The 27,962-nt window shown below is 46.2% G+C and overlaps 6 protein-coding genes across 6 annotated transcripts; 4 read left to right on the forward strand and 2 right to left on the reverse strand.

Moving 5' to 3' along the window:
- Window positions 1-1,115: 1,115 nt before the first annotated feature.
- H6S33_009818 (uncharacterized protein) lies at window positions 1,116-3,613 on the forward strand (the record flags this gene model as incomplete). The annotated part of the gene is made up of 6 exons (XM_044841260.1): window positions 1,116-1,297; window positions 1,414-1,527; window positions 1,586-1,653; window positions 1,729-2,562; window positions 2,618-3,396; window positions 3,458-3,613. The coding sequence occupies 6 exons, from the start codon at window positions 1,116-1,118 to the stop codon at window positions 3,611-3,613; spliced, it is 2,133 nt and encodes a 710-aa protein (XP_044687495.1).
- A 1,335-nt stretch (window positions 3,614-4,948) lies between these two features.
- H6S33_009819 (uncharacterized protein) lies at window positions 4,949-5,107 on the reverse strand (the record flags this gene model as incomplete). Its single annotated transcript, XM_044841261.1, has 1 exon — window positions 4,949-5,107. The coding sequence occupies one exon, from the start codon at window positions 5,105-5,107 to the stop codon at window positions 4,949-4,951; it is 159 nt and encodes a 52-aa protein (XP_044687496.1).
- Window positions 5,108-14,404: 9,297 nt separating this feature from the next.
- Window positions 14,405-16,379, forward strand: H6S33_009820 (uncharacterized protein; the record flags this gene model as incomplete). The annotated part of the gene is made up of 7 exons (XM_044841262.1): window positions 14,405-14,460; window positions 14,514-14,591; window positions 14,653-15,135; window positions 15,191-15,440; window positions 15,503-15,600; window positions 15,659-16,023; window positions 16,075-16,379. 7 exons carry the CDS (start codon window positions 14,405-14,407, stop codon window positions 16,377-16,379), a joined length of 1,635 nt encoding a protein of 544 aa, XP_044687497.1.
- A 1,031-nt stretch (window positions 16,380-17,410) lies between these two features.
- On the forward strand, window positions 17,411-19,728 carry H6S33_009821 (uncharacterized protein; the record flags this gene model as incomplete). The annotated part of the gene is made up of 5 exons (XM_044841263.1): window positions 17,411-17,447; window positions 17,519-17,548; window positions 17,689-17,838; window positions 17,931-18,439; window positions 18,835-19,728. The coding sequence occupies 5 exons, from the start codon at window positions 17,411-17,413 to the stop codon at window positions 19,726-19,728; spliced, it is 1,620 nt and encodes a 539-aa protein (XP_044687498.1).
- A 721-nt stretch (window positions 19,729-20,449) lies between these two features.
- Window positions 20,450-21,500, reverse strand: H6S33_009822 (uncharacterized protein; the record flags this gene model as incomplete). The annotated part of the gene is made up of 3 exons (XM_044841264.1): window positions 20,450-20,984; window positions 21,063-21,139; window positions 21,246-21,500. 3 exons carry the CDS (start codon window positions 21,498-21,500, stop codon window positions 20,450-20,452), a joined length of 867 nt encoding a protein of 288 aa, XP_044687499.1.
- Window positions 21,501-23,910: 2,410 nt separating this feature from the next.
- H6S33_009823 (uncharacterized protein) lies at window positions 23,911-24,851 on the forward strand (the record flags this gene model as incomplete). The annotated part of the gene is made up of 4 exons (XM_044841265.1): window positions 23,911-23,942; window positions 24,060-24,405; window positions 24,597-24,673; window positions 24,755-24,851. 4 exons carry the CDS (start codon window positions 23,911-23,913, stop codon window positions 24,849-24,851), a joined length of 552 nt encoding a protein of 183 aa, XP_044687500.1.
- Window positions 24,852-27,962: the final 3,111 nt, after the last annotated feature.

Raw genomic sequence — 27,962 nt, forward strand, 5'->3', positions numbered from 1 at the left:
TTTGCCCATAGAGGTGGCGTTGCTTGGTTGCTGGCGTGAACAGCTTGGCGGACCTATCGCCTGCTGTAGTTACCCTGCCTGTGCCCGTTGCAGCATCAGCGGCCACTGCCAGCAAAGGTCCACCAGTCCAGTCACACTGGACCATTCTGAGGACTCCGGGGACCATGCCACGCTGCACGCAGCAGAAGCACGGGGGATATGCATTCGGGCCGGCCGCGTCCCGGGATCTCTGTCGGCTGGCTTTTACATAAGGCGGAACCGAACAGCACATATATACATGTACATACATAGAGTAATTTGATTGAAAGGCAGGTCTTGCACAGAGTTAGGGAGCTCCGGTGGCTTGAGTTGGCTCCAATGAATGCTTAATAAGAGCACTAAGGTCAATGATTCGTTGCAAGGTGAGACTACGAAAAATCTGTTTCTTGATGATTGACCTGGCTTGAGACATTCCTTGGTCCTTCGGTTAATGGCCCAGTCGTGGATTTCCTGGAGGTCTGGGCGGCCCTGGAATCTTGGTATGGGTTAGGGTTTTGATTTTTTTCCCTTGCTTACAAGAGCAAGCAGATCACCAGTTACATGTGTCAGTTTTTAATTTTGGCTTGCAATTTTCTTTGTTTCCTTCCTTCTCGCGCCTGGCAATTGCCTCTTGTCCCAAAGTTAAATGCACGCAAATGCTGAGTGTAATAAGAATATGTGACCGGGAGATTCTCTCGCGTTAACAGGCAATGAGGATATGTATTAATCAATGCATTGAAACTTCACTGTAACAATTCTCTGGGCAAAAGTTAATATATTGGCGGAACACAATGTTAATTTCCCGTTAAACCTCGGTGTATCAATTCCTATTGCCGTTTATTCTAGACTGTTGCCATGGGTCCGGTTGTGGGGTATGACTCTAACCCTTCCAGTGAAACGTAAAAAAAAACTTCTCTCGCCTCCTCCTCTGGCGACATCGACCTTTTCTCCCCCACACCCTTCATCGTTCATCGTTCAATCGATCCTCCTTCCTTCCATTCTTTCAACCACAACCAACTCCCCTCAATTGTTAATTCGCTCATTCTTTTTGTTTCCCTTTTTGTAATTGGGTTTCCCTACGCAGCGAATTGCCCAACATGCTCAGAACTGCTGCCGTCCGAGCTTCTTTCAGAGCTGTCCGCCCTCAGAATGTCAGCAAGAGCTGCTTTTCGACAACTGCAGCCCCTGCTGCTTTATCGCCGTACTCTCGTTCGGGTGGATTGTCGCGAAGTAAGACAACAGATATCTCACGGAATCAATCGACCACTGCTGCTGCTGTGTAAGTGTTTTTCACTGTCCATATTTTTTTTCTTTATGCGTCCCCGCAAACTTTGTTCTTAAGCTGCATAAAGAATTGATAGGGTGAATTCTGACTCATCGTTGGGGGACCTGCAGAAACCGGCCCGTGCCGTCTCCATCATTCAACCAAGATCCTCCGAGCGCTTCTCAACCCGCAGCTCATGACTTGCATCCTTTACAACCCAGGCAGGCGCCTGAAATGGATGATTCGTAAGTTCATGTCAGATGTCGTGTCCAATTGCGACTTTGGCTGACCCAATTAATCTAGCTTCGTGGGAATGTCTGGAGGCGAGATATTCCACGAGATGATGCTACGACATGATGTCAAGCATATCTGTATGTGAAACCAAGCTTTTGTAGATCTTGTTGCAGTTTTGTTCCATTTTTACTGACTGCAGTCATGATTCTTAGTTGGATACGCCGGTGGAGCTATTCTCCCCGTGTTTGACGCCATCTACAACTCACCGCATTTTGATTTCATTATGCCCCGCCATGAGCAGGGTGCTGGCCATATGGCTGAGGGTTATGCACGGGCCTCAGGAAAACCCGGAGTCGTACTTGTGACTTCTGGACCTGGAGCAACCAACGTAATTACCCCCATACAGGACGCTCTTAGTGATGGGACACCTCTCGTTGTGTTCTGTGGTCAAGTTCCAACTTCTGCAATTGGTACCGATGCTTTCCAAGAGGCCGATGTCATCGGCATCTCCCGTGCCTGCACGAAATGGAATGTTATGGTCAAGAACGTTGCAGAACTTCCTCGCCGCATCAATGAAGCTTTTGAGATTGCGACATCTGGCCGTCCTGGGCCCGTTCTTGTAGATCTTCCCAAAGATGTTACCGCCGGTATTTTGCGGAAGGCTATCCCAGTGCATTCTGATTTGCCAGCGCACCCTTCCGCCGCATCTATTGCTGCAAAGGAGGCCAGTAAGAGGCGTCTGGATGCCTCAATCCAAAGGGTCGCACGTCTTGTCAACATGGCAAAAAAGCCAATTATCTACGCCGGAGCAGGAATTATTGAGCGACCCGAAGGACCGGAAATTTTGGCCGCATTCGCAGAGAAGGCAAAGATTCCTGTCACAACAACTCTACAGGGATTGGGTGGTTTCGATGAGCTTGACCCCAAGTCTCTACACATGCTGGGAATGCACGGATCTCCTTATGCCAACTTGTCTATGCAAGAGGCCGATTTGATTATCGCTCTCGGTGCGAGATTCGATGACCGCGTTACCGGTAACGTCGCAAGTAAGTTCCGCCCATCAGAACAGAGAAAAGAAGAAAAACTAACGGGAGACTTTAGAATTCGCACCCAACGCCAAGATTGCTGCCTCCGAGGGACGTGGTGGTATTGTGCATTTTGAGATCTTGCCCAAGAACATCAACAAAGTCGTCCAAGCCACCGAGGCCGTTGAGGGTGACGTTGCAAATAACCTGAGTCTCCTTATGCCCCACGTTGAATCTATTGTCGACCGTCCCGAATGGTTTACCCAGATCAATGATTGGAAGAAACGTTTCCCTTTCGCCTACGAGAAGGAATCCCCCGGATCTATGATCAAGCCCCAATCCGTTATCGAGGAACTGAGCAGGCAGACTGCGGCACTTGACAAGAAGACCATCATTGCAACAGGTGTGGGTCAACATCAGATGTGGGCTGCTCAGCACTTTAGGTGGAGAAGTCCTCGTACAATGGTCACTTCTGGTGGGCTCGGAACTATGGGATTCGGTCTTCCTGCCGCTATTGGTGCAAAGGTCGCATGTCCTGAGGCTATTGTTGTCGATATCGATGGTGATGCCAGTTTTAGCATGACCCTCTCAGAGCTCTCGACTGCTGTTCAGTTCAACGTTGGTGTTAAGATTATTATTTTGAACAACGAAGAGCAGGGAATGGTCACACAGTGGCAGAGTTTATTCTATGAGGACCGTTACTCATGGACCCATCAAAAGAATCCTGACTTCGTCAAGTTGGCCGATGCTATGGGGCTTAAGGGTATGAGGGCCACAAAGATTGAGGAAATACCCGGCGCAATCAAGGAGCTGCTTGAGTATGATGGACCAGTGCTGTTGGAAGTTGTTGTTGACGTAAGTTCCATCTCATCTTCGAACTATTTTCTCCTCAAAGTAAATTTCTAACACATTACAGAAAAAGGTGCCCGTTCTGCCAATGGTGCCTGCCGGCAAAGCCCTTCACGAGTTCTTGGCCTATGATCCCGATAAGGACAAGATGCGAAAAGCCGCTCTCAAGGCCAGATACCCTGATGGCATCTTCACCCAACACGAGAGGCAGACAAAATACTAAACTAAAATAGATTTACAAGGTTTAAATTATGTTTTGAGGGCTTATCGCTGTTTCCTTTTTACAAAAATTTCATTTTGCTTTACTTCGGTTAGGATCTTTTGTCTAGTATTCTGGGGAAAGGGTGTGTACGAAAAAAAAGTCTACCTTCCTTATTGTTATTTTGTATTTTTGGGGGTGTTCTTTGCGATCTTTATATCTGTATGTATGGGTTTTATGAATTGTCTTCTGGAGGTTTACTTTCGCTGCCCAAAAAGGTTTAATCGTTTCAAGGTCCACTTGACCCTTTTAAGTATATATGCATACTTCGTATATTTAATTTTTGGAAGTATGAGTGTATTCATTGAGGTTTTTGATTGATCCCCTGCAACGATAAAACAACCCTTGCTTGTTTCAGAACTGATCAACCGTTCTACTCGATTTGCCTCAAGTAGCTCGATTGAAGTTAGTGAGCTTTAGATATGCATACCCAAACAACAACTCTAATATTAGGGATGATGATGGCCATTGTGATAGCAACAAATCAATTTATTTTTCTAACCGATTATGTATTTGCATCACATAATGTCACTCGCCAGATGGATCCCTGTAGATCTGCAATGATTCTCGATCGATGATATGCCAGTTGACGTTATGTGACAACTCCAACCCCCGTCCAGCGTTAGCTAAGTGGGGGCGTTCCATAGGATTGTGTCCAAATCAGTGTTTTGAGTTGAAGCATGTGGGACGAGTAGATATTTGAGTCTAAGCGCTCAAACAGCCTTACCTGGCACGCAGCTAGCCTCAAACATAGGGGGGTGGGGGGTATAGGCCTAGTGCCTTGGGTGGTTTAGTCGCCCTTGTATTCTGGCTGTGCTGGGCCAGATTGAAAGGCTTGGTCTGGAGGGAGCTGGTCGATTGGGGAAGGATGGAACAGGTATCAGAAGTTAAATTTTTCACAACTACGGTCAATATACTATATTTATCACATTGGTATGCCGCCGTAATATTTCCGGTAGAGGATTATATAATATTACCTCTGGTGTATGTAGGTACACCTAGAAGCCCGCGCACGGCCCACCAGTTATAAAGACAACTGCCTGTGATTGCAGAAATAAGTCACAGTCAACTGAGAAAGTCTTGAGTTTCTTCTGTCACTTAACGGAGCTGCAAAAAGAGTATGTTTTTGTCCCCGAAATTCAATTACATGTAAATACTTTACTAAACCCTACCTAATGATAACAAAATTAAAAAAAGAAAGAAACCCTAACCCACCACCGATCGGTCCAGCCGTAGCTTCGCCGGGCTCCGTCCCCCAAAATGGAAACGGGGAACCGGTGAAAGAGACGTATTCCCGATTCAGAATTCCTTTGAATCGGAAGAACCAGTGGACTCAAGGAGGAGGGGCGTGTTGCTGAGTGGTAACCGGCTAGTGGTGATGGGCACGAGCCGAGCGGGCGCGAGCTTTGAGCTCGAGATCGAGCTCTCACTGACGAGCCCGAGCCAGCCCGAGCCCATGTCCAAAAAGCTTGAGCCTGGTAAAACATTATTGTAGTAACGATTCGAGAAAGACACAGCTGGGCGGTTTGTATGAAATATATCCCCCATTATTCATCCTGAATAGAAATTCTATATGTCGACTTACTTGAAGGTCTATTTTTAGGTATAAACATGGGAGCTCGAGCTTTTGCCTCCACAACCCGGGCCAGCTCGAGCTCTACCCCGGGCTCGTGCCCATCACCACCGGCTATGGACTGCCCCGGAAGCAGTACTATGGGGTTTAAAAGAGGTGAGAGGGAAATTGTATATCTATAGCGATAAGAATATGCCACCATGACTTTATTTTGATCGCTCCTCTGTCAGTACTTCCTATTTGACACTTTAATTTCGAAAATTCTGCGAGGAGGGATTAAAACAGCTCTGGGTTATAAGTCACAAAAATCAAGACTTTTACAATTTACTCATCACACCAGGAGGCATTTCCATTAGTCGAGTTTACCACAAAGACTACATGTAAGTTAGTATGTATGTAGAGATGATTTACCCCGAGACTAGGAGGGAGCCAACATGAAAATGAATATGTGTAGATACAAGTACGTCAAGTAGCAAGCTTCGCACATACGTATGTGCATATATGTACCATCACTGGAAATACAGGCCGAGATACGTTAGTTTTAAGGGCGTGAAGCTGATGAGCGGTATTTATATGTAAAGACCTAGAGATAGCATCCGTGATAGCCCTTACGGTTATGACCTCTAATGCGTGATAGGGGCTCTATAATACTACGCATTGTCGCAAGCGTCTCATGACCCTTAAAACCGAAAGTCACCAAGCTGCCTATCCACGATGATAAGTCTCACTGCCTTGGCAATCGGAGGGTGCATTTCGTTTATGAAGTATTGATGACCTTGCGTTAAGATATTTGTAAAGATCAGAATCTCTGGTAATTTGCAAAATTCAAAGGTGTATTTCCTTTTGTTCTCTGGCCGACGGTCTACCTCTCCCAGCAGATATCATGCCATCCTTATATAGAGCTAGAGGTAGTGACCGGTAATCTAAAGGCGCGAAGTTCGAAGGGTGCTAAATAGCGAGACTTGCGGTGTCAATGATATCTTTTACAGGTAAAATATCAGACCTTTGATAGCGAGAATTAGATAAGCCCCGACTTATAAAGGGTTGATGGTTGATAAGCCAATTCAAAATCCCAAATTCCAATTCCTGCGCCTAGCCATATCAGCGCGATTTGCCTCGTTCCAAAACATACAATCACAGCGCACCACGTGCACGGGAGCTAGACAAAAGGGGAGGAAGGGTGGTAGCGAGCTGTTAAGGCATTGAATGCATTTAAGCTCTAATTTATATTTACTGATAGTTAATTTCTATCAAAATGGTATTGAAACCTCCAGAGGAAACCATTATTGAGAGCCGGAAGTCGAGTGATCATTCATGATTAATATTCGTTGCCAAGCATATCAATAAATTTATTGAAATTACCTCCAGAAGGGCGCAGGTTTTCGGGTGCATCATAAGCTCACCTCCTTTTTATGGCTTATTTTTGTCCTTTCCCTCCCTTCTCATTCCGATCCACTTACTAAGTTGATTAGGCCCGGATTCTCCATGAAATGGCGAGATAAGAGTGGTCCAAGTGCTATGATCCTTTTCTCCTTCTATAGACGACATTATTAAGCAAAAGAGGATTAACCCACCGTGAGACTTTTCAGGGACTCGAAAGATGAAGAGGAAATCACGAACCTTGTTCATAACGCTTGGGGGAGTCCTAAATGACTGCAGCGAGTGCCACTAGTATGATCCACCAAGAAATACAAAGCCGTTCAAGTCGGGAAGGGAACATAGAATTCTCAGATCGTCAGAAACTCCATGTGTAGCTACTTGGGCGTGGTTTATGGCTGTCAATCACGATATAACTACCGTTCGAAATGAAGTGCGGTGGAAAAGGACTCTTATACTCAGAAGGAGAAGATTTTGATGGTGTAGCCGAGGATGATCTGGGTAACTGTAAAGTTAGGGGATTAATTCTCTTAAGCCTGTGTTAGCCGGCAGGAATGGTATGACAGCAGTTTTAATTTAAGCCCGTAACGTTCTTGCCGTATAGTTAAAACATATAGATGCGCATTTGCCACTACAGATAATAGGCCCCATTGATGCTTAATAGCGCAGTAGGCCCGGTCATTGCAGACGGAGAGGTCTGGATGTTTCGATATTCGATGTACATATATGTGTAGTTATTGATGGTTGGGATACATGCAATATGCTAGCTCCCGGATCTGCTAAGTCTACTTAAGTTCCCCGATGAAGTTAGAGTTCTGTTGATTCTGCAGATCAGCCCTGTTGACCAATGACCAAGTTGCCCCACTGCAGCTGGCAAATTGGGAATTCGGTTAACAAAGCCAACTCAACATCGAACAGGTTTACACGCTTACCAAGTTGGAATTTGACTTACTCCATTCACCAAGTACTTAGTGGAGCCAGAAACTGAGCTCTCCCCCTATACTATCTAACTCATGGTAGGCCCTCGAGCCCGATCATTTGATAGTTATCCTACCTATATTCATACCTATTCTCACTTGTAATTCACTAAGTCTCCCGCTGTATAGCAGATTATATAGTAAGCCTTCGAGCCGTTCACGAAGAGGGTACTGCTTTACGAAGCCTGATAGACAGAGTACTGTATTTCCCACACAATTGGCCCGGCAGGTACACAGCTCGAGGTGACTGTATATACGCCCGACCTCAGTGTAACTCTAGGGGCCTTAAGATGACCCTCCCATACGGGAGATGCATATGTAGAAGAGCGTTACCGCTAAGATCGTCCAAGAATACTAAAGCTCGAACCCCCAAGCCCATTTCTTCCTGTCCCTCCAAGCGTAGAAACCGGCATCTACTGACCAACAAACTGGGCTAGGGATTCCCGTGCATCTTGGCGCCGGCTTAGCTGTCCTGTCGAATATCAGAAATTGGAACACGCAGAGTGTTTAATTGCAGAGCATCTTGCTCCCATGCACAGTATGATGAAAAGTCTGGAACTGAAGCCAAGAGATCTGATGGAAGCTGTAAGAGGGCCCATACCTCCAGAATCACCAGGATATAGAAGAGTCTTGGGAAGGACCTTGACTCTTCACCACATAACTTAGTAGAGTCTTTGTGAACGGTTCGACTGCCTGTTACCCCCCACGGACTCGGAGGACAGGGTACCCTACTTAAGCCAGCTAGCGGAGCAATTTGGTTGATGGATAGAAACTGCACTCCGCTCATAAAGTCACGTCTTACAAAGATCTCGTGCTGAATTAAAAGGCCAGTCGTTCAACAGTCCATACCGCCGACTTTAGGCGACTTGGTTAGCAGTGTAGAACCTAAGCGACCTACATTCATACTTGACCCAACCTCAAATGTGTCTGTAGTATTGCGGGCATTATAAATCAAGTCCGTGATATCGATATCAACGGTTTACTCGGTTATATATCGGATTTGTATCTATCACGTCCCCCAACACTCCCCGGATCCTATGCTCTTGTCTGTCAATAGCCCTCGATCCCGTGGCTCTATAATTGGGAGCTAGTCATCCATAGGGGACCGTGGGAATCTTTTAGACGCTTATTAAGGAGATCTACTTCCATGATTAAAAATGCGTTGGTTAATGCCGGGAATTCGACACCCCAGGGAATAGGGAGAGATCTAGCGTTTTGGTGAATAGATAATTATCGGCGTTTTGAAACTATTTAGTTTTTTTTTTTTTTTTTTTTTTTTTCGGAACAACAGTCCGAGAATAATCTCACAGTTCCTATGGCAATATTCTAATCAATTCAAGTGGCGGATCCGGGCATCATTATCGTAGTTATGGTCAGTATCAGTATATATATTTCATAGTGAGGAAATATTATCGTTTGATACATACTAACTTCTCAAATCAAGACTTGAATCGAGCTATAACTACATGTAGTATGGGGCGGTAAATGTGTCAAAAGTAATTTTACCAACGGTAGTAAATTACTTCACCACCGGTGGTGAAAATAATACCAGTATTTCACCACCGGTGGGAAATTTTCATAAGTTTTGGCATTAATGATTGAACATTTACTTATTTAGTATAGCGCAGCATAAAGTCCGAAACTCAGTGTTTATACTGGTGGAAATGTACTAATGTAGGATAGCGTGCAGATACAATGACTGAAATTCAGTGCTTATACCACCGGTGGTAAATAATTTACTACTGTTGGTAAAATTACTTTTGACACATTTACCGCTCCATACATGTAGTACTGTTAAGGTCAAAGTAGCTATCTGCATACAATTAATGAGAAAAAAAAAAAAAAAAAAAGTCGAAGTAGCTAGGTGTTATACGAGTGATATTTCATGATTCATCACGTGAACTAGCTATCCATAAACCACCTCTCTTGTGAAACAAGAGGCCGCAGCAAAATCGAGTAAGAGATCAACACAGCTATTATATTATTGGCTCCAGCCACGTCTGGGCCTTGTGAAAGAGGCGTTAGCATTGTTTCAACGGTTTATGGGATACTTGATTAAAGTGCCTATTTAACTGTCTAGTGCGCCCCTCGAACCTTGAAGAGAAATAATCTCATAAGGGACGAGAAAACCATTAAATAAATGCGGTACACAAAGCCTTATGTCATGCCAGCTTGGTATTGAACAGAGGTCAACGGATGACTTTCACCTAACCCTAATTCTAGGGCTAACCCTATTGTCATATTTCCTTGCGGCTGTCCAGATTTTCGTACCTAGAGTACAGTACTTTACGGTGCACAGGCCTAATATACTACTTATTATACTTCAATATAAACACGCCCAGTACCTTATTTGAGCCACAAAGTTTGTTTTGGTGGGGTCATTGTGAGATAGAGTTCACTGCACAAGATCAATAGTACAGTACCAAAAAAGCGGGTGGATCCAGTATTGTTACGGTATTGCTACGGTATAATAGTTAGGATTCCGATTTAATTCGGAAGTTTTGCACAATTCCGTATTGGTACAGTACCTATTACTAGGGGTGTGCCAACTCGCGACCGCGAGTAATACGTTGGATTATGGGTATCAAATAAAATTTAATTCTCCCTCTACAATCATGAGGGGCCTTCGGCCCCATATATCCTCCTCCTCTCGTGAGTGCTCAGTACTTTGATGTGTCGTGCTTACTAAATACCCCTGTCGCTGTCGACCAATCAGAGTGCAAGGCCCTACGAAAAATGTTAATCCAGTACATAGTAGACATCCTCTTTTTTCGTACTGTATTTCTGGCATGTGAGCATCGCGAACTGTCGCATGATGACGCTGTGCGACCAAAGATTACTTATATATATCATCTACAGAAAATTCTGTGAGATGGAAGAGCGCGTGGGCCTGGGGTACAAGGGTTAAATTTATGCAGTAGCCAGATGATTTGGAGAGGCAACACCATTCTGAGATTTTTGGACGCAGCCATTTTTTGCCCCGGTCTCTGTTCCATTCCTCACAAAATTATTGTATGGAATGCTCCTGAAACTTCCGTATGAGGCTAGTGATGTTGCGGGGTTAAACTTTCATGAACTCAATCCATAGACTCGGGGAAGGTAGATATATTGGTACATATGACGTTAAAATAATATTTTATGAGGTGAGGAATGCAGTCGTGATTTGGAGGCTTGGTATTGATATCTGTGACTTTGTTATTGGATACGGATGACACTTGAAACCTCCTGTCCTTAATAGAGGCTACACTCGATAGGTCAACCAATGTTAAGTATGATATGTCAGTGCTTGGCAATACTGCATTGCTAAGAATATGTGTACCGAAAAGATGAGCTCGGAGGTAATCCCTGCAATACTATCTCTTCTCATCGCCGCCCTCTCTAAGGGCTACATTCAGAAAAAAGAAACGTAAAAAGAGGAGAAAATGTATGACGCGGAGGAGCCCTTATCGTTAACCACTCAAGCTCGTATTCCGTACTCCTGTAAAATTGACCTTAGAATTCCTTATTCATCGGCCGGTTGTAACTGTTGGATCTTTGAAAAGTTGCCTAGGACTATCATCGAAAACCACTTGAAAATGTTGCGAGATATCTGCCTGGGGCGAGCTGTTTTTCAAAGAAAGAAAAAACCCAACAGAATGTCTGTTTTATTTTCGATAATTCTTGTTTTGTTTAATGGATGGACGGTTGCCATCCGCATCCGAGAATCCCGACAAGAGCTCCTTCACTCCCCCACTCCCGTAAAGCCGACTTTAGAATGGTCATATCAGATCAAGCTGCTGGCGTTCCTCTGTCACTGGTGATGCGCCATCATGAACTCACCGCAAAAGCGGATCCTTCAACATGTGGTTTGGATAAAGTTGAAAGTGCTAATCTAGCTGTTTTCGTCGTTGTAGATCCGTTAATCCTATCTCAATTGACAGCACTGCTGTCGCGGCCATGTCCTTTGAGCTAGACACAAACCAAGGTGTTCTGTCTCGAATGTATCCGGTTACTGGCCGTATAGAGCTCATTGTCGTCCTGGGTGTTTAGTGAAGAGATGAAGCCTGTATGACATTAGCTTGGTTAAAGACAAAACTTCATTCTATCTGTGCTATATTCATGCGTAGATAGCTCTGTACTGTTACCGGTATTAATAGCAAGCAAGCACAGATTAAGGAACCTACTGCCAGACGATAAGTACATGTAGTTCTTCTACACGGGGAGCTCACTGTCTTTTTGAGCAATCACTGACAGTGAAGGAGGTCGCGGCCCGGCTGGACCGACGGGTGAAACAGACGACAGGGTTACTCGCGTGTCTCTTGGCGCCCACGAGCCATCCCAACGGCTGTTGGTTTGTTCACTATCTGTAGGTCAAAGAATATTCTTTTGTCGGGGATCCAGCTGTGTTTGAGCAAGTTTTGTATTCCGGCAAAATGGAATGTCTTGGCTGACGACCCGAATTGAAGATCTTTGTCAACAGCGAATATTCCCAGCGGAAGGCTTGAGTGATCTGCACCCCTTCATCTTCATATGACACTGGGTGGAATTAGACTGAATCATACATGGTCACCCGGAGGATATCTGCCAAGCAGGCAGTGCTACAGTCTGAGGTCTATTCTATTACTCTGGGAACACTCGTGATGTTGAGCGGAGGCTCTTTAGGCTTCGGATTTCTGGTATCGTGATCATTGAGGCGTTACAAGGGTGGTGCTCCGGCAATGCACACCATGCTGAATTTGATATCGTACTCTATGTAGGTACATGTACTCGGGGCAGGCAATAAGAACCCGAAAATGCAAGCTGCAAGCAGGGGCTCAATTTGGTGTAGCTTTTCGCCAGCTGCGAATCAGAGGTCGTTACCATAAAAAGCTATTTTCAGGTTCTTCTTGCCTGCCCCGAGTACCTACCGACATGTTACACTCCTTCGGTGCCCCGCATCCGTTAGCTAGTGTGATGAGAACCTGGGACTTCTTCTACTGGCGTATTCCGCGACTCCCCGCGCAGCCTTCTCGAGTGTTCCTACTTCTTCGAGTATCAGAGGTTAATCTCAACGTCGAAATAAAATAAAAGCCTCGATAAGCTCTGCAATTCTTCAGCCTGAAGACTGATTAGAAGCAGAATGTAAAGTTCAAGTAGGATTTAATTGCAGTTCTTATCAACTCTTCCTCTACAATATTGACTGTGGAGGCGCTGGCTAGCTAGATTTTAGTCTGCATAGACTTCATGACGATCACATGGTTACGACTCTAGCTTACCACCAATAACTCTATGCAGCTTGATCTTTGCTTTTGTTTAAACTCCTCCAGTTCAGATCTTGATTTATTCGAAGATATTTGAGACGGTAAGTAGATGCAGGGTTCATGCAAGAAATAGTCCTATGATTCTAGATGGGAATCGAGTACGTCTATATAAGCTGATGTTATTGAACATGAATACAGCTTCTGAAGTTCTCACGTTCTTGAAGAACATTGTTTCTAACAAGGCGTCCTCCGGCGAAATTTCTACGCTTTTAGACGGATTATGCGCAAGAGCCGGAGCGCAAAGATAACGTAGTTTTAGGCCAGGATGCGATTGGACAAGAAACAAATGGAACTCGAGGATCACCATGTCTGCACGAGCCGTTGTCCACACAGAGTAAGTACCGGCTGTCGCTCTGTAACCTAGAACGCCCAATTATCCGGTGTGTACTTAGTTTTTATGTTAAGTTGTGCGCTTTGGACATCACATTTCGACCTGAAACTATTCCACTACAGGTAGCATTTAGTTTGAAAGAGCTATGATTTACCATTTTGGTTATGTTTCCAAAAAAACAATTATACAGAAGTAACTTTTGTCGGCTTGACCTGCTTGTATGATATCACCACCTCGGTTATCATCAATTGTAGTTACATGTATGTATATCCTGCCTGGATAATGAGCCTTCGAAAGGTGTAGGAAAGAGTCATGATCATGAAATACGGATTCTAGTAGAAAGAACAGCTATGAAGTGAATGATGTTGTACTCTACTCCTATATATCAACTTCATATAGATTAAAAATAATAGTCGAGTGATATTATCATTTCCTTGATCCAGGTCTTGTGCCTCTGGCAAGGTACCAAGGAGCCGCGCACTCACAGAATCCAAGCATCATCCAACACTCAGCTGCTGCACGTCTAAACACTTGCACAGCTCAGCAACCATCAGCAGAAGCAACCACCACGCTCATTCATCTCTTTGCCTACCACCCTCTACGTGACCAGGTTTGAAACCCACACGAAGTGGCAAAGCAGGAAAAGCCCCTTTGGAAAGCTCCCCCCCTCCCCGAACAAAACCCTCGCCCTTCCCGCAGCCCGTGAGCCGTGGCTGCCGTCCTGGACCCTTCACACCTTGAAGAACACGGCTGTTCTCCAGCCCAACCGCCTTCACCATTCCTTCCACATCGTCTACCCGCCAGACTCAAATACCCCTTCGTACCCTAGCTTCATCCTCAGCGGTAAGGGATCGTGACCGTCTACACTCAGAATCCCTACTACCTGGGCCTTCCCACGATAGCTCCCATCGCGGGAACTCCTCACATTCGAGGTTGTCTGTAGACTCAGACGACTTTTCGTGGAGCGACACTGGTGATTTAGCCGAACAGCTAGAAGACCAGGAGGATCCCGTATCTATAAAACTACGAGAGACTCTTGACGAGATTACTCCTACAGCTTCCTCTAGTAAACACCGCCGTACTGGCTCCAGGAAATCTAACAAATCTCGGCAGTCGACTGAATCGTCCGATCACGGACACAGTACGAAAGAAATAGTAATTCATATACCAACGCCTGTGAATAGAGCTTCCAACGCGCAGCGAATACTAGCTTCCGTCATGTCTGGCGGGAGAAATGGCTCGTCAATCCATGGATTGACGGGTAAGCCGTTACTGTTTGTATACCTAGAGCCTAATGGAAAAGAACTGTTTAGCTGATTTCTAAAAGATATTTTACAAGTATCTTCGTGAGCTTGGGTGTGTTCTTATTTGGTTATGACCAAGGTGTAATGTCTGGTATTATAACGTATGAACGCTGTCTATTCTTATTACATGTTCTCAGTACAAGGTGCTGATTCTGTCCGCAGTGGACCATATTTTAAAGACTACTTTAATCAGCCAACTCGAGCTGAGATCGGGACTATGGTTGCTATTCTAGAAGTTGGAGCTTTCTTCTCTTCTCTTATAGTTGGTCGATTAGGTGATGTTTATGGTCGCCGAAGAGTAATTCTCTGGGGAGCTGTAATTTTTGTCACTGGAGGTGCTTTTCAGACTCTCTCAAATGGCATGGGAATGTTGGTACTGGGCCGTATCATTGCTGGTGTTGGTGTTGGAGCTTTATCAACCATCGTCCCGGTCTACCAATCCGAGATCTCGCCTTCCCATAACCGAGGTCAACTTGCATGCATTGAGTTCACTGGTAATATCATCGGATATGCATCTAGTGTGTGGGTTGACTACGGCTGCACCTACATCGAAAGCAATATGTCATGGCGTCTACCGTTGTCCATGCAATGTATCATGGGCGCTCTTCTCGCAATTGGTTCATTAATCATCTCTGAATCCCCAAGGTAAATTCAACCTGCTAAAATATGGGTAAAATATCAATATCTAACTCTATTACAGGTGGCTTCTTGACAATGATCACGATGAGGAAGGAATGGTCGTATTGGCCAATCTTTATGGAGGTGGAGACGTCCACAATGAACATGCCAGGAACGAATTCCGTGAAATCAAGGAAAACGTTATCATGACACGCCAAGAGGGCGAGCGCTCATATTCAGAGATGTGGTCTCGATACAGGAAGCGTCTCTTGATTGCCATGTCATCCCAAGCATTCGCTCAACTGAACGGTATCAACGTGATCTCATACTATGTACGTCATTTCAAACTATTTTTTATCTCATAATAATCGACCATAAAAGCTAACAATGATAGGCCCCGTTGGTTTTTGAACAAGCTGGTTGGGTTGGTCGCGATGCCATCTTAATGACCGGTATTAATGGTATTGTTTATGTCTTGAGTACCATTCCTCCGTAAGTTCTCTTAGATTAGACACAAACCCAAGAAGTTTGATGCTGATGCTGGTGATAGATGGTATCTTATGGATAAATGGGGTCGTCGCCCGATTCTTTTATCAGGTGCTATTGTTATGTGTCTTTCACTTTCAGCGATATCTTACTTCATCTACATCGACGTGCATTATACACCACGGATGGTTGTTATATTTGTTATCATTTATAACGCATTTTTCGGATACTCATGGGGACCTGTCCCATGGTTGTACCCACCGGAGATCATGCCTTTGAGCATCAGAGCTAAGGGTGCTTCTCTTTCAACGGCGACTAATTGGGCTTTCAACTGGTTGGTTGGTGAAATGACACCCATTCTACAAGATTGGATCAAATGGAGACTCTACCTGGTCCATGCCTTCTTTTGCGCCGTCAGTTTTGTGCTTGGTAAGTATCAAAATCAAATTGTGTGATATTCGTAACTAATGGGCTCTATAGTATGGTTTGTATATCCAGAAACCAAGGGCGTTGCGCTGGAAGACATGGATCAAATCTTCGGAGATCAAACCGTCGTCGCAACACCGGCAACTGCCAGAGACTCACTCCTTCACCCAAGCCGCACTGGAAGCCCAGTGCCCTCACTCGATATCGGCCGCTCAGATGCAAAGCGAACACCCTCACCAGCCTACCGTAGCCGAGGCGGAAGCGGGATCGGCGGATGGATCAAGGGAGTGTTTGGCGGAAAATCCGAAAATGAGACCGGAGGAAATTATAGACGACTTGATGAGGGAGATGACGTTTAGATGGTCGGAGTTTTCCTGCTGGGTTTTCCGTATTCTGCATGTTGTGAGTATTCATGGGAGGTTGCTTTTTGTTAGGACATTTGGGATTTTGCTCCTATGAGCTATTATTTGTGGGCTTTCCGCCGACATGCGGTCATGCTCTTGTATTTTTTTCTTTTCTTTTCGGTAAACTTCGTTTACCTCATATTTTCTTGTTCAGACTGCCCTGCATTTTTGCTTTTTCAGTTGGGTATAGTAAGTATAGAGAAAAATAGAAGAGGGGCAGCGAATGTTGCTCCTGATCGACATCTCTGTTTTTGCAAGAGTTAGGGTGTAGAGTTTAGTTTATTATATTTCTTTTGAGCCGGAAGTTGTCGAGTTGCGAAACCTTTCCCCCTCGGATTGTTCATTGTGTATCAACCAGAACACCGTTTAGCAAGTGTGATATCTCATTTCTGCGCACAATGTCTGTAAGACGGACACAGAGTCAAGTTTCAAATGCCATGTATGTTGAAGTATTGAGAATGACGACAGTTATTCAGACGCCCGCGCGCAGGATGCCAAACTCCAGCTAGTTGTTGGTTAATACTGCTGGAACGTTGAGTTAGTACTACTACGCTCGTTTTGTAGAACAGCTTCTAGTCTTGTTCCTAGCCTGTGGTGCGATTCTGCAGTCTGCAGAACGAGGAACGAGTTCACAACAAAAGTCTGGGCACGAGACTAAACAGCTTCCGCCAATCTTGTATCGTGTAGCCAAGCCGGCAGCGGGCCGAGTACGTAAGGGCATTATGTAGAATTAAAGTTTTCGGTAGAGACGTCGCGGCTCCTCCGGCCGACTCCGCTGGGCACCTGCCTAGACTTCCGCCATAGGTGCCATAGGTGTATGGATCTCAGAGCCAGCCCGTGAGCTCCCGCCGCAGCTATTGCAACGACATCGACCACCACCCCCCCACACGACTCGAGACATCGATAACAGCCACCCCACCCCGCCATTCGTTTCCTGTTTGCTTATCGCGAAACATATCCATTCTCTTGAGGGCGAGCTTGCTGCTATGAGTGTGGTGACGGATTTGGTGTTCGCGCTGTTGAGTTTGTAGCCTTTCTGGGAAACGTGTCCGAATGGGATAGATGAAACTGACTGTCGTGGGCGTGGTGGATAGAGCGCGAAGCGGAGGAGCCGGATACTGAGGGTACGGATTCTTAGTGACTGTTGATATTCCCCCCTCAAAGCTTTGCGTTACGGTTGCGGCTGTATTACCGATGAACGGATGGGAGAAGTGCAAATCCAGGGAGAGCTCGTTCACGATGGCTAACGTGTAGAACTTTGCAGAACCTACCGATCCCGGCGAATCGGAAATAATATCATCATGGGCGTTATTTATCCAGGTATCGCTACTGATATTAGCACTGTTCTGCAGTTACTATCTGCAGCTGAAGAAGATACAGGCGGTGCACGAGACTGTGGTGTCGATTTTTGCGGGTATAGTTTTATTTCCTTGTGGTCTTTTTGGAGTCGAGAAAGTATCGTGGGAGCTGCATCTGGGGCTAAGCTAATGCTGTGGGATGGGGTAGGTATGTTCGTGGGGCTGTTAATCAGGGTCACTCCAGGTGACAATATTCAAAACCTTGTCAAATTCGACTACCAGATCTTCTTCAATGTACTTTTACCACCGATTATTCTCAACTCGGGTTATGAGCTGCATCAAGCGAATTTCTTCCGGAATATAGGCTCGATTTTGACGTTTGCGTTTGCTGGGACTTTTATTTCGGCAGTAGTTCTAGGAACCATAGTATTCATCTGGTCTTGGGGACCTCTAGAGACGCTTGATATCTCCTACGTTGAAGCTATTGCAGTTGGCGCGACCCTTTCCGCGACGGACCCTGTTACTATTCTCGCTATATTCAACACATATAAAGTGGATCCGAAGCTTTATACTGTGATTTTCGGAGAGAGTATCTTGAACGATGCAGTTGCTATTGTCATGTTCGAGACTGCCCAACGTTTCCACGGAGCTGGACATGGGCCAGCAAGTGTTGGAAGTCTGTTCAAGGGTATCGGGATTTTCTTCATTGTCTTCACCGTGAGTCTGTTGATTGGAGTGTTTATCGGTATCGGAACGGCTTTATTATTGAAATATACATATATTCGGAGGTTCCCGAAGATTGAGAGTTCATTTATCCTCCTGATAGCATATTCATCGTACCTTTTTTCGAACGGATGTCACATGTCTGGTATGATAGCTCCGAATGGAGGCATTCCACTATTCATGATTCTTTGAAATTATAAAGCTTACTCGTCAATTATTTAGGGATCGTATCACTACTATTTTGCGGTATCACACTCAAACATTACGCTTATTACAACATGTCCCGCCGAACTCAGCTCACCACGAAATACCTCTTCCAAGTTCTCGCTCAGCTTTCCGAGAATTTTATCTTCATTTACCTCGGCCTTTCACTCTTTACTGACACCCAGCTTGTCTTCCGCCCTCTCTTCATCCTCGTTACTACAATCGGTATCTGCGTTGCTCGTTGGGCTGCAGTGTTTCCTCTCTCTAAACTCATCAATTTTGTCATTCGCTCCCGTGCAAGAGCACGCGGACAAACCGCGGCCGATGAACTCCCGCACTCATATCAAGCCATGCTCTTTTGGGCCGGACTTCGTGGAGCTGTCGGTGTAGCCCTCGCTGCCGGTATTACTGGCGAGAACGGGAACCCACTCCGAGCAACCGTCCTTGTCGTCGTCGTGCTCACTGTCATCGTCTTTGGTGGTACCACAGCTCGAATGCTTGAGATTTTAGGCATTCGTACAGGCGTAGTGGAAGAAATAGATTCTGATGATGAGTTTGATATCGAAACCGTTGGCCCCTACTTCAAGTCTCCCCGCGGAGGCATGGGTCCCAATTCTGTTCCCTTGTCCAATGTTGACAGCGGCATCTACGCGTCTGGTCAACGAGGCATCTCCCCAGACACACAAGATACACCGCTTGGTAGGCGCGGCCGACGGGAACCGGAGCTTCTGCGCACGGATTCGAATGATAGCGATGCTGATAGTGATATCGATGATCTGCCGCCTATGATACCGACCACCGTACGCCCCCGTGGGGCATCCATAACTAGAACTGCAAGTGCAAGTGGGAACGGCGAAGGTAGCAGTACTCAGGCGCAAACGCAGACACAGGCTGCGAGCATAGGTATCACGGCTGGAAGCGCATTCAATAGTTTAACAGGTATATTTTCCGGGACTAGCGACGACCAGGCAGAGTGGTTCCGGAAACTGGATGAGGGTTACATCAAGCCTACACTGCTGCTGGACCCGGGGAAGGGTAATGGGGGTGGGAACGGTTATAGGGGCCCAGGGGCTGTTTAAGAGAGAGAAAGAAAAGGGGAGGGGGGGGGGGGGGGTAAATAGGACATTTGAGGAGTGCAGAAAGGCCATGGCATGTGTGCTTTTCATGTGTGTTTCTGTTAAATATTTAAGGCGCTCTTTCTGTTTTGGAAAAAGTTCCGTTTTTTTTTTTTTTTTTTGGCCTTTCTTTTTGTGTTCATTTTCATTTCTTTTTTTTCCTTGGGTCAATGGTTTCTTGTGTATTTTTTGTTGTCTCATTCTGGCCATGGGCATGATAATAGATGACTACCATGAAGTCCTGCTCAACAGTAAACAGTGCTTATTTCCTCTACACCTCGCTTTGGGTAAAGGATGTTTGATCGTCATCATGGAGATATAAGAGTAAGAATTGATCTTTTGAGCACACATGTACTTGAGGTGTAAGAAGAGTCTTTTCCAAACATCACCTCAATATCCGCGAGTTGATGGTGTCGAAACACTAGCGCAAGTTGAGGGTTACAAAAGACGCAACAGATAGAAGTGTGTGCTAGCTAATTAACTATTGGGTAATAACGCTTGAGTTGTTTTGAAAGTGATGATTAAGCCAAGCAACCCAACCTTGTGTCACCAGAAATGATCCGCGCGCCCTGTATTAAAACGGCGAGTGCTCGCTCATGATTCCAATATTTATTACCCCGAACTTCTATTTTTTTTCTTTCTTTCTCGGTATCTAAACTAAGAACCTAGACCAACTAGCAAACACCTAGTTCTCATAATCCTTCGTCCAATAAATCCTATGATGCTCCCTCCCCCCCACCTCCGTAATCTCCCGCATCACCTCCTCGCCCAACTCAAAATCCACACCCTTAAACTCCTCCTGCCTCTCCGCCCTACTACTCGTCGTAACCACGACCACCCCCATCTCCACCCCCCACCTGATCAGCACCTGAGACTCCGTGCGCCCTTTCTCCTCCGCGATCCTCTTCACCACGCCGTCCAAGGGGCCCCCGGGGAACTTTGTAAGCGGCCCCAGCGGCGAGTAGGCGGCCAGCTGGATGTTGTGCGACTGGCAGAAGCACAGGAGGGGCGCATCGAAGCAGTAGGGGTTGAGCTCGACTTGGTTGTAGGAGGGGGGGATGGTGGCGTGTGTGAGGAGAGAGGTGAGTTGGGGGACGGTGAAGTTGGAGACGCCGATGGAGCGGGCTTTGCCGGATTTTTGGAGGGTTTCGAAGCGGGCCCAGATTTGTGGGATGGTGAGGGGGTGCGTGGGGGGGAGGAAGGGCGCGTGGATTAGGAAGCTGGGAGGGGGGGTTAGTGGGGTGTGTGCGGATGTGCGGGGAGTGGGGTGCGGGCGCGGGGGGGGGGGGGAGGCTTACAGGTCTACATAGTCGGTTTGGAGCTTGCGGAGGGTCTCATTCAGGCCTTTTTCGGGGTCGTCGAGGGTTTTGAGAGACTGGTTTTATACATAGTTAGCTTCCGACTCTATACCATACATCCCAATTGCAACTGCAAGTATAATAATAAACTACTAGCTAATACTGCTTATAAACTATACATACCTTCGCAACGATAAACAGCTCCTCCCTCGGGATCCCACTCTCATTGATCGCAACGCCCACCTCGGGCTCAGTGCCATACACCTCCGCGCAGTCGAGGTGGCGGTACCCCAGCGCGAGCGCGGACTTGATGGAGTCGATCAGCACGCGGTTGAGCGGCTCAGACTCGGACTTGTACCAGGCGGTGCCGGTGCCGAAGCCGAGGGCGGGGATGGGCGCGCCGGTGGGGAGGTGGAAGGTGGGGATTTGGGTGGTCATTGTTTGGCTATTGGGTTGTGGTTGTGGCTGTTGTTGTGGTTGTGGTGGGGGAGGTGGGGGGAGGTGGGAGGTGATATTAGGAAGTGAGTGATATAGCATGAAGGGGTGCTGATGTGGGGTTGATAAAGCTGGCCCGGGGGAGACAGAGATCTTCAATTCATTACAAATTGGCTATGATGTAAGGAGTGGGGTTAACTACGGGGAAAGGCCTTAACTACGGGCCGAGAAGCTAGCCGGTTTCGCTTGCTTTGCTTTGCGAAGCTTATTTGACTCTTTGTCGTCCTTCTTTCTGCTTCATGAGCTACATGTATCTATCAGTCATGCAGGGCACAGACACGAGAATTATTATCTGATCTAGCTAGACAACCGGCTACTCACGGCTCTCGAAGCTGCTTAGCAACAGCTTTGTTATCTGATTTCGTGATTGTGGCAGACCGGGCATCGGGCCGGACACGCGCTTGTCAGAACTTATGAATCAGTGGGCGTCTCTGCGGGCATAAATCGTGGTTGCAGCTAGTACTGTAGGTTGAGGTGGTGGAGAGAGAGTTTGGTTTGGTTGACTGAGTCTGCGTAACAACAACCAAACCAAACCAGGCCAACCACTTGCTAGCCGAGTGAGAGCCGAATACGCCACTACTGAGTACATACATGTAGGTACTCTAGAGAGAGTACTGGGAATGCGATGTGAGGAATGTAGATTTGCATCGCATCGATTGCGATCCATCAGCCTGATTCCTTGGTTCGCCAGATATGCCGAAGTAAAAATACCTATATGATGTATCTTAAAGGTTTGGTGATTACTGTGCTTGTCTATCCAGTTACACATAGTAGACATGTACATACATGCTCAGTTTACCTCTCTACTCTACTCGCTCCGGATTCGCAATGCTGTGGCGCATATTACCGCTTACATAGATGACAAATCGGGGTAAAAAAGAATTAATGAGACAACTTGTAGCATAGCATACATATAGTTTCTAGCTACTTCATCGTCATCATCAGAACCTCATCGGTTCATCGCTAGTCCAAGTTATTCACGTTTGCATAAATTTGTTGAGAATTAAGGATCACTACCTAAATACGAACAGCCAACAACGCCTGTAACATGTACGTACTTAATACGTGCACCTTCATCGTGGTGAGGTCTGGTTGTGATGTACATGTAGTGTAAAGAGTACCTATGTGTTTTCTCCTAGTCTGGATCACAATCGATCTCCTACCTACATAATTACAGCGACGTTCATGACTCACCTGAATGTTTGGTCGACAGTTGTTTTGTTATACCCAAAAACATGTAGCTCTCATCCTTCTTAATGCTACGGCCGCAGAAGTTAATGCAAACAATGTTTTCCAGCTGCATAGTATTCACCTGAGTGTGATGGGTTATTCTAGACTCGAGTCTATCCTTGAAAATATATTATGATTATTATACATGCACATGTAGTTATGGGAAATTCTCGTTGCGATATGTTGGGGCCTTGCCATCTTCAGCCTTGTGATATTCCAAACAGTATATGCAATTGCGCGCCCTAAGAGATCTAATAATGTGATACTGTTTGGCACGTGACTGGTCCACGAAGAGACGTTACGTAGAGTATCTAGATCCCCGAGGCCAACACGCAATAGTCCCCCTCTCATCGTCAAGTTGGTGTCCGCTCTATAACATTAATACAAAGTATCGTTCATTCGTCACGAAACCAGTCTCCTTGCATGATCATCTTCAAATTCACAGATGATGATTTCCTGATGTGGTGAATATCACTATCAAGCACTTCTCCATTGGTCGTATTTGGAAACGCGAGTAGAGTACCGCAAAAACTCGAAGAATTTGCTAGCTCCGTGAGATCAAAATTACTTCTATGGGAAACATCTGACGTAGATCGATGCCATCCAACCAATCACTCGAGAGATAATCCCTGGGCGGAGCTAGCGAATTTCTCGAGGTTTTGCGGTAGTAGAGGTGGTGATGGGATGATGACTTAGGTAGGTCTAAGCGAGGAGGATAAATTGGGAGGAAAGGAATAAACTTTACAATTCGATTCTTCTACATCTAAATTCTCCTCAAAACTTTCGCAACGAATTTTCTCAATACTGCGGTACTCCACTAAGAAATTTTGCACCGCCAGCCGATATTTGCAGTTAGCTTCTACAATTTGTATGGTGAGCCACCAATCGCTGAATGTCGTGAAAACGAACGAAGAGATACATAGTAGCAATCTCAAAGCACGGACCAGCACTAAAAAAATCTCTTATGTCGCAGCCCTGCTTTTCTTTTTGAGCCTCCCACTGTTTCAACCCTCACCACCACCGCACTTCATCCAACCACTGGCGCTGCCTCCCACAATTCAATCCTCAAACGAACAACACACCTTACCTCACCCCTAGAAACTCAACCCCACAGCAAACAGCAATGGTCCGCAAACTCAAGCACCACGAACAAAAGTATTTCACCACCTCACCTCGCTGCACCTCCCTTCCTGTTGCCCCCAGTTCCCCCCCGCTCCACCCCTTGCCTTCGCTATACCATCATCGCTAACAATAAACTCCCCTTGCTCCAAGGCTCCTCCGAAAGGTAGATTTCCTCGAATGGAAATCAGACAAGGGCCACCGCGACCATGATGTTATGCGTCGCTACCACATCCAAGATCCTGCCACCTACGCGAAGTACAACAAGATTTGTGGGTCCATCCGCCATCTCGCGCACCGTCTTGCGCTGTTGGAGCCCTCCGACCCGGTGCGCCGCAAGCACGAGGACTTGCTCCTAGCCAAGCTCCATTCCATGGGCATCCTCGCGCAAAAGACAAAGATGTCCGATGTGGAGAACAAGGTCACTGTGTCGGCATTCTGCCGGAGAAGGCTGCCGGTCGTCTTGACGAGGCTGAAGATGTGTGAGACCATATCGGCGGTATGTGATAGATTTTTTCTCATTCCTTTCCCTCGTTGTTCCGAATAACCCATGTCGTGGCTTGATCGGTAACTTGAAACCGAAACACTCAGGCTTAGCTTAGCTGGCTTAGCTGCAGTGTGGCGTTGTGGCCCGTCACCGGTGGAGAGACGTTGTGAGGCCCGTTAACTAACGCCAGGTGGATAATGTAGGCTGTCAAGTTCATTGAACAGGGTCATGTCCGAGTCGGGCCAGAGGTCGTTACGGATCCCGCGTACCTCGTAACAAGGTAAGAGAGGAATTCACTCCAGGGGTGTTGTTGGAGGGGCCGCGCAAGTTCAGCTTATTAACCGCCCTCCAATGATGATAGAAACATGGAAGACTTCATCACGTGGGTCGACTCGTCCAAGATTAAGCGAAACATCATGAAATACCGCGACGAGGTCGACGATTTCGACCTCCTATGAGCGGGTACTTTGTTTCTGTTTTTATTTGTAATTTTGCGGCAATTGTTTTTTTTAGGTTAGGGCGTGCAGCGGAAATGATTGGAAGTGAGGGGAAAAAAGTTAGGGCTATCTGTATCATATCCTTGGAGTTCGGCTTGGAAAAAGGGAGAGAAGAAGAATTCGAAGAGAATTAATGAAAGTATAACGTAACGTCTCTTGAACTCGTCTTCTCATCTCATTCTGAAAGGTTCAAGAGCAAGTTAATTGAGTTTACACTAGATCAGCTGTTAGGTGGTGTTTATAGGAATCAGACCACGTGCAGTTTTTTCCTCTTTCCAGCCAGCTGTCTCCTGATCCTGATCGTCTTTTTAATCAAACCTCCGTGTCTATCGTTGTCCTCTCAGTCAATCAATCAAGAGGGATTTTAGTCAAATCAATGACAGTCATGTATCATTGAACCCCCATCACATGGCTTTGTTTCAATTCAATTGTCTGCGGGCCCATACAGAACCACGTTGATATGTAAGACGCACCGAGATCTGCTCGCTCTTGGGCCTCCAGTTGGTCAATGGCTCTCTGGGCATCACTCGACGATCCTTCTATACAGATGATCTGCTCTCACTATGACCCTTATTAATCACCTCACCATTTTGAAGAATATACACCGAATTCCAATCAACCAGCTCTAGGCACTTTGTGCATATAGGGCGCCTCAGTCAATCAGAGGAGTGCATGCAGTGCACATACAAACAGACTGTTTAGGAATATCAAACATGTCCCTTCTACCCTCACGAAAGTCTTTAATTTATTTGCAAGGCTGATTGGGAATATTTCTCGTATTTGAGAGAGAGCCCCGGGATACTACTGCAAATTAAAAAAGAAAAAAAAAGGCAAAATTTCCCGTTCTACAGGGCCTCAATTGTTGTTTCCAGCCACTCAGCACAGCACGATCGAATAATTACGAGTGATCAGTATGAATTATAATAATACAAGTCGGTACTTATAGATACTTTTCCCTGACGGGGCGCCCAATAACGACTCGTCCGAATGTTTGCTTTCTTCGAGTGGGTCACTGCAGGATCGGATATCTATCCGAGGGTTAATATCTATCTATCCGTGGCTCGAAGGCATCAGCCCAAGATTGCATCCCGAGATCGACCGCTGCCCTACGATCCTGTCACTTTCGAGTCGAATAATTAGGAACCGGTCCTTTGATCCCTTATTCCCACCACTATCATCAGATTCTACGTACATATGCTCCTTGATCCCTTCTACTACTCACATTCATCCTTCCCGCTCCCGTCTCTCCTTCGTACCTAGCATTCGAGTCATTTCCACCAACACTCATCGCCTCGTTCAATTCGACTGGTCTGATATATGGACTACTGCCCCTGCAAATATAATGTCTTTGGAAGGAGGGCCGAAGTCTGGATCGCCGCCACCAGTCAAGACCTTTATCATTGGGTATTCAGGCCTCGGTAAACCACTAAACCTGAGAATAAGCTTCCCGCTGGTTCAGCTTCAGCTCCTGCCGAAAGTCATAAATCCTGGTTGAAGCTCTCAAGCAAGAAGGCCAGGCACATTAAGAGCCCTGCCAGGGTCAGCAAACCGTCAGACAGGGCTTGCGAATCCCATCCCCTCATCCCCTTGACTGCTTACAGTTCAGCGCATCTGTGCAGCAGGCCTTGACGCCTTCCCCAGCATCTCCGCCAATATGTGTTCCCCAGTCCCATCCCAGGGGCTCTTCTGGATCCCCTCGCCTCCTAATTTCTCCATACGTCCCTGGCATTCCTGCATGTGCCCTGCCCTAAAAGAACAAGCATATCGTTCAATCACTCGTCGTCTTTTAGGGAAATAAACTCCCGGACTAAACACAGGGCGCCACACGGCGGCTCTAGAACACCCCATTACCTGCCACTAAGTAGCAATCATTGCTCCCGGTGCCAGATGACCTCTGTGCAGTTGCGACAGGCTAGCGATGTCCCAACCGCTCGCTACCAACCGCTACCTTAACTGAGTGAGCATTTACCGAGTGGGCCATCACATCACATCCCAGACAGAAGCTTTATGGCTCCCTACGTACGCTTCGAGTGGCCTGGGCTTCGATGCTCTTCATTTCTCTTTTAGTGATTTTTTTTCTTCATCTTCTTCGGGAACGGGAGAGGCGCATGCTTCCTGGGCAGGGCCGGGCTGGGATAGATGACGGCATTGAGGTTGTGGAGGGTTGATTCCTTATATCATCTATAATTGTACCTGTACCACTGAAAAGTGAATGATCGCGTCATTGACCCCCCCCCCCCCCCCCCTTTTTCCCCCGGCCCTAAAATAATGGCCAGGGACCTGGGGGGAATCATAATCTAAGATCGATCGAATAGAGGCGTGATTTTTTTATTTATTTTGATTGACAGGTAAGGGTTATGGGGTTCCCTGTCAATTTCCACGAATCTAGACGTCCTTCTATCCCGTCCATAGCACCTTCCGTGCAGTTTTCTTATTTACTTTTTTTCATTCACGCCCTTTTCTTTTTTTGTTTTTATTTTTTCCTAGACTGGGATTTCCAAGATCTCTTCAATTGGCAGTCTGAGACTGTTTTGTTTCTAATGCCCTCTCCGGCGGCGTCGTGTGATCGAAGAGCCCTCCTTCTGCTCGGGAAAAAAGGATGCAGCAAAATACTGCAATCGTACATCATTGACCCGTTCTCACCCGTCAGTGAAAATCATCCTCCGTATGTAATGTACCTCCAAACATAATATGTACATGATGTAGTAACACAAACAGAAATTTTTGCCTTTCCTTTTCGTGCCCCGCTTTACATACCTTTTTCAACCACCAAGCCATTGATTGATTGATTGATCGACAACTAGCAGCAGCAGCTGCTGCTAGTTGTTATCGTAGTACTGCGTGCGCAGGGAAGAAAGAAAAAAGAAAAAAAATAAAAAAGAGAGGGAAAGAACAAAATAAAATTTTAAGAAAATGATTATCTATCGACAACGCTTGCAATAACCTATCCAAGCCTGAGGAGTGTTCAGAACGCAAGTACTGGGCCCATGGGAAATACTGTAATACCTATTCCCCATTCCCAGGCTAGTAATAGTTCTTGTAAATAATTGCGCCCCATCTCTTGCACCCCCC

This window comes from Morchella sextelata (assembly GCF_020137385.1).
Source record: "Morchella sextelata strain SCLS chromosome Unknown scls_32, whole genome shotgun sequence".
NCBI lineage: Eukaryota > Fungi > Ascomycota > Pezizomycetes > Pezizales > Morchellaceae > Morchella > Morchella sextelata.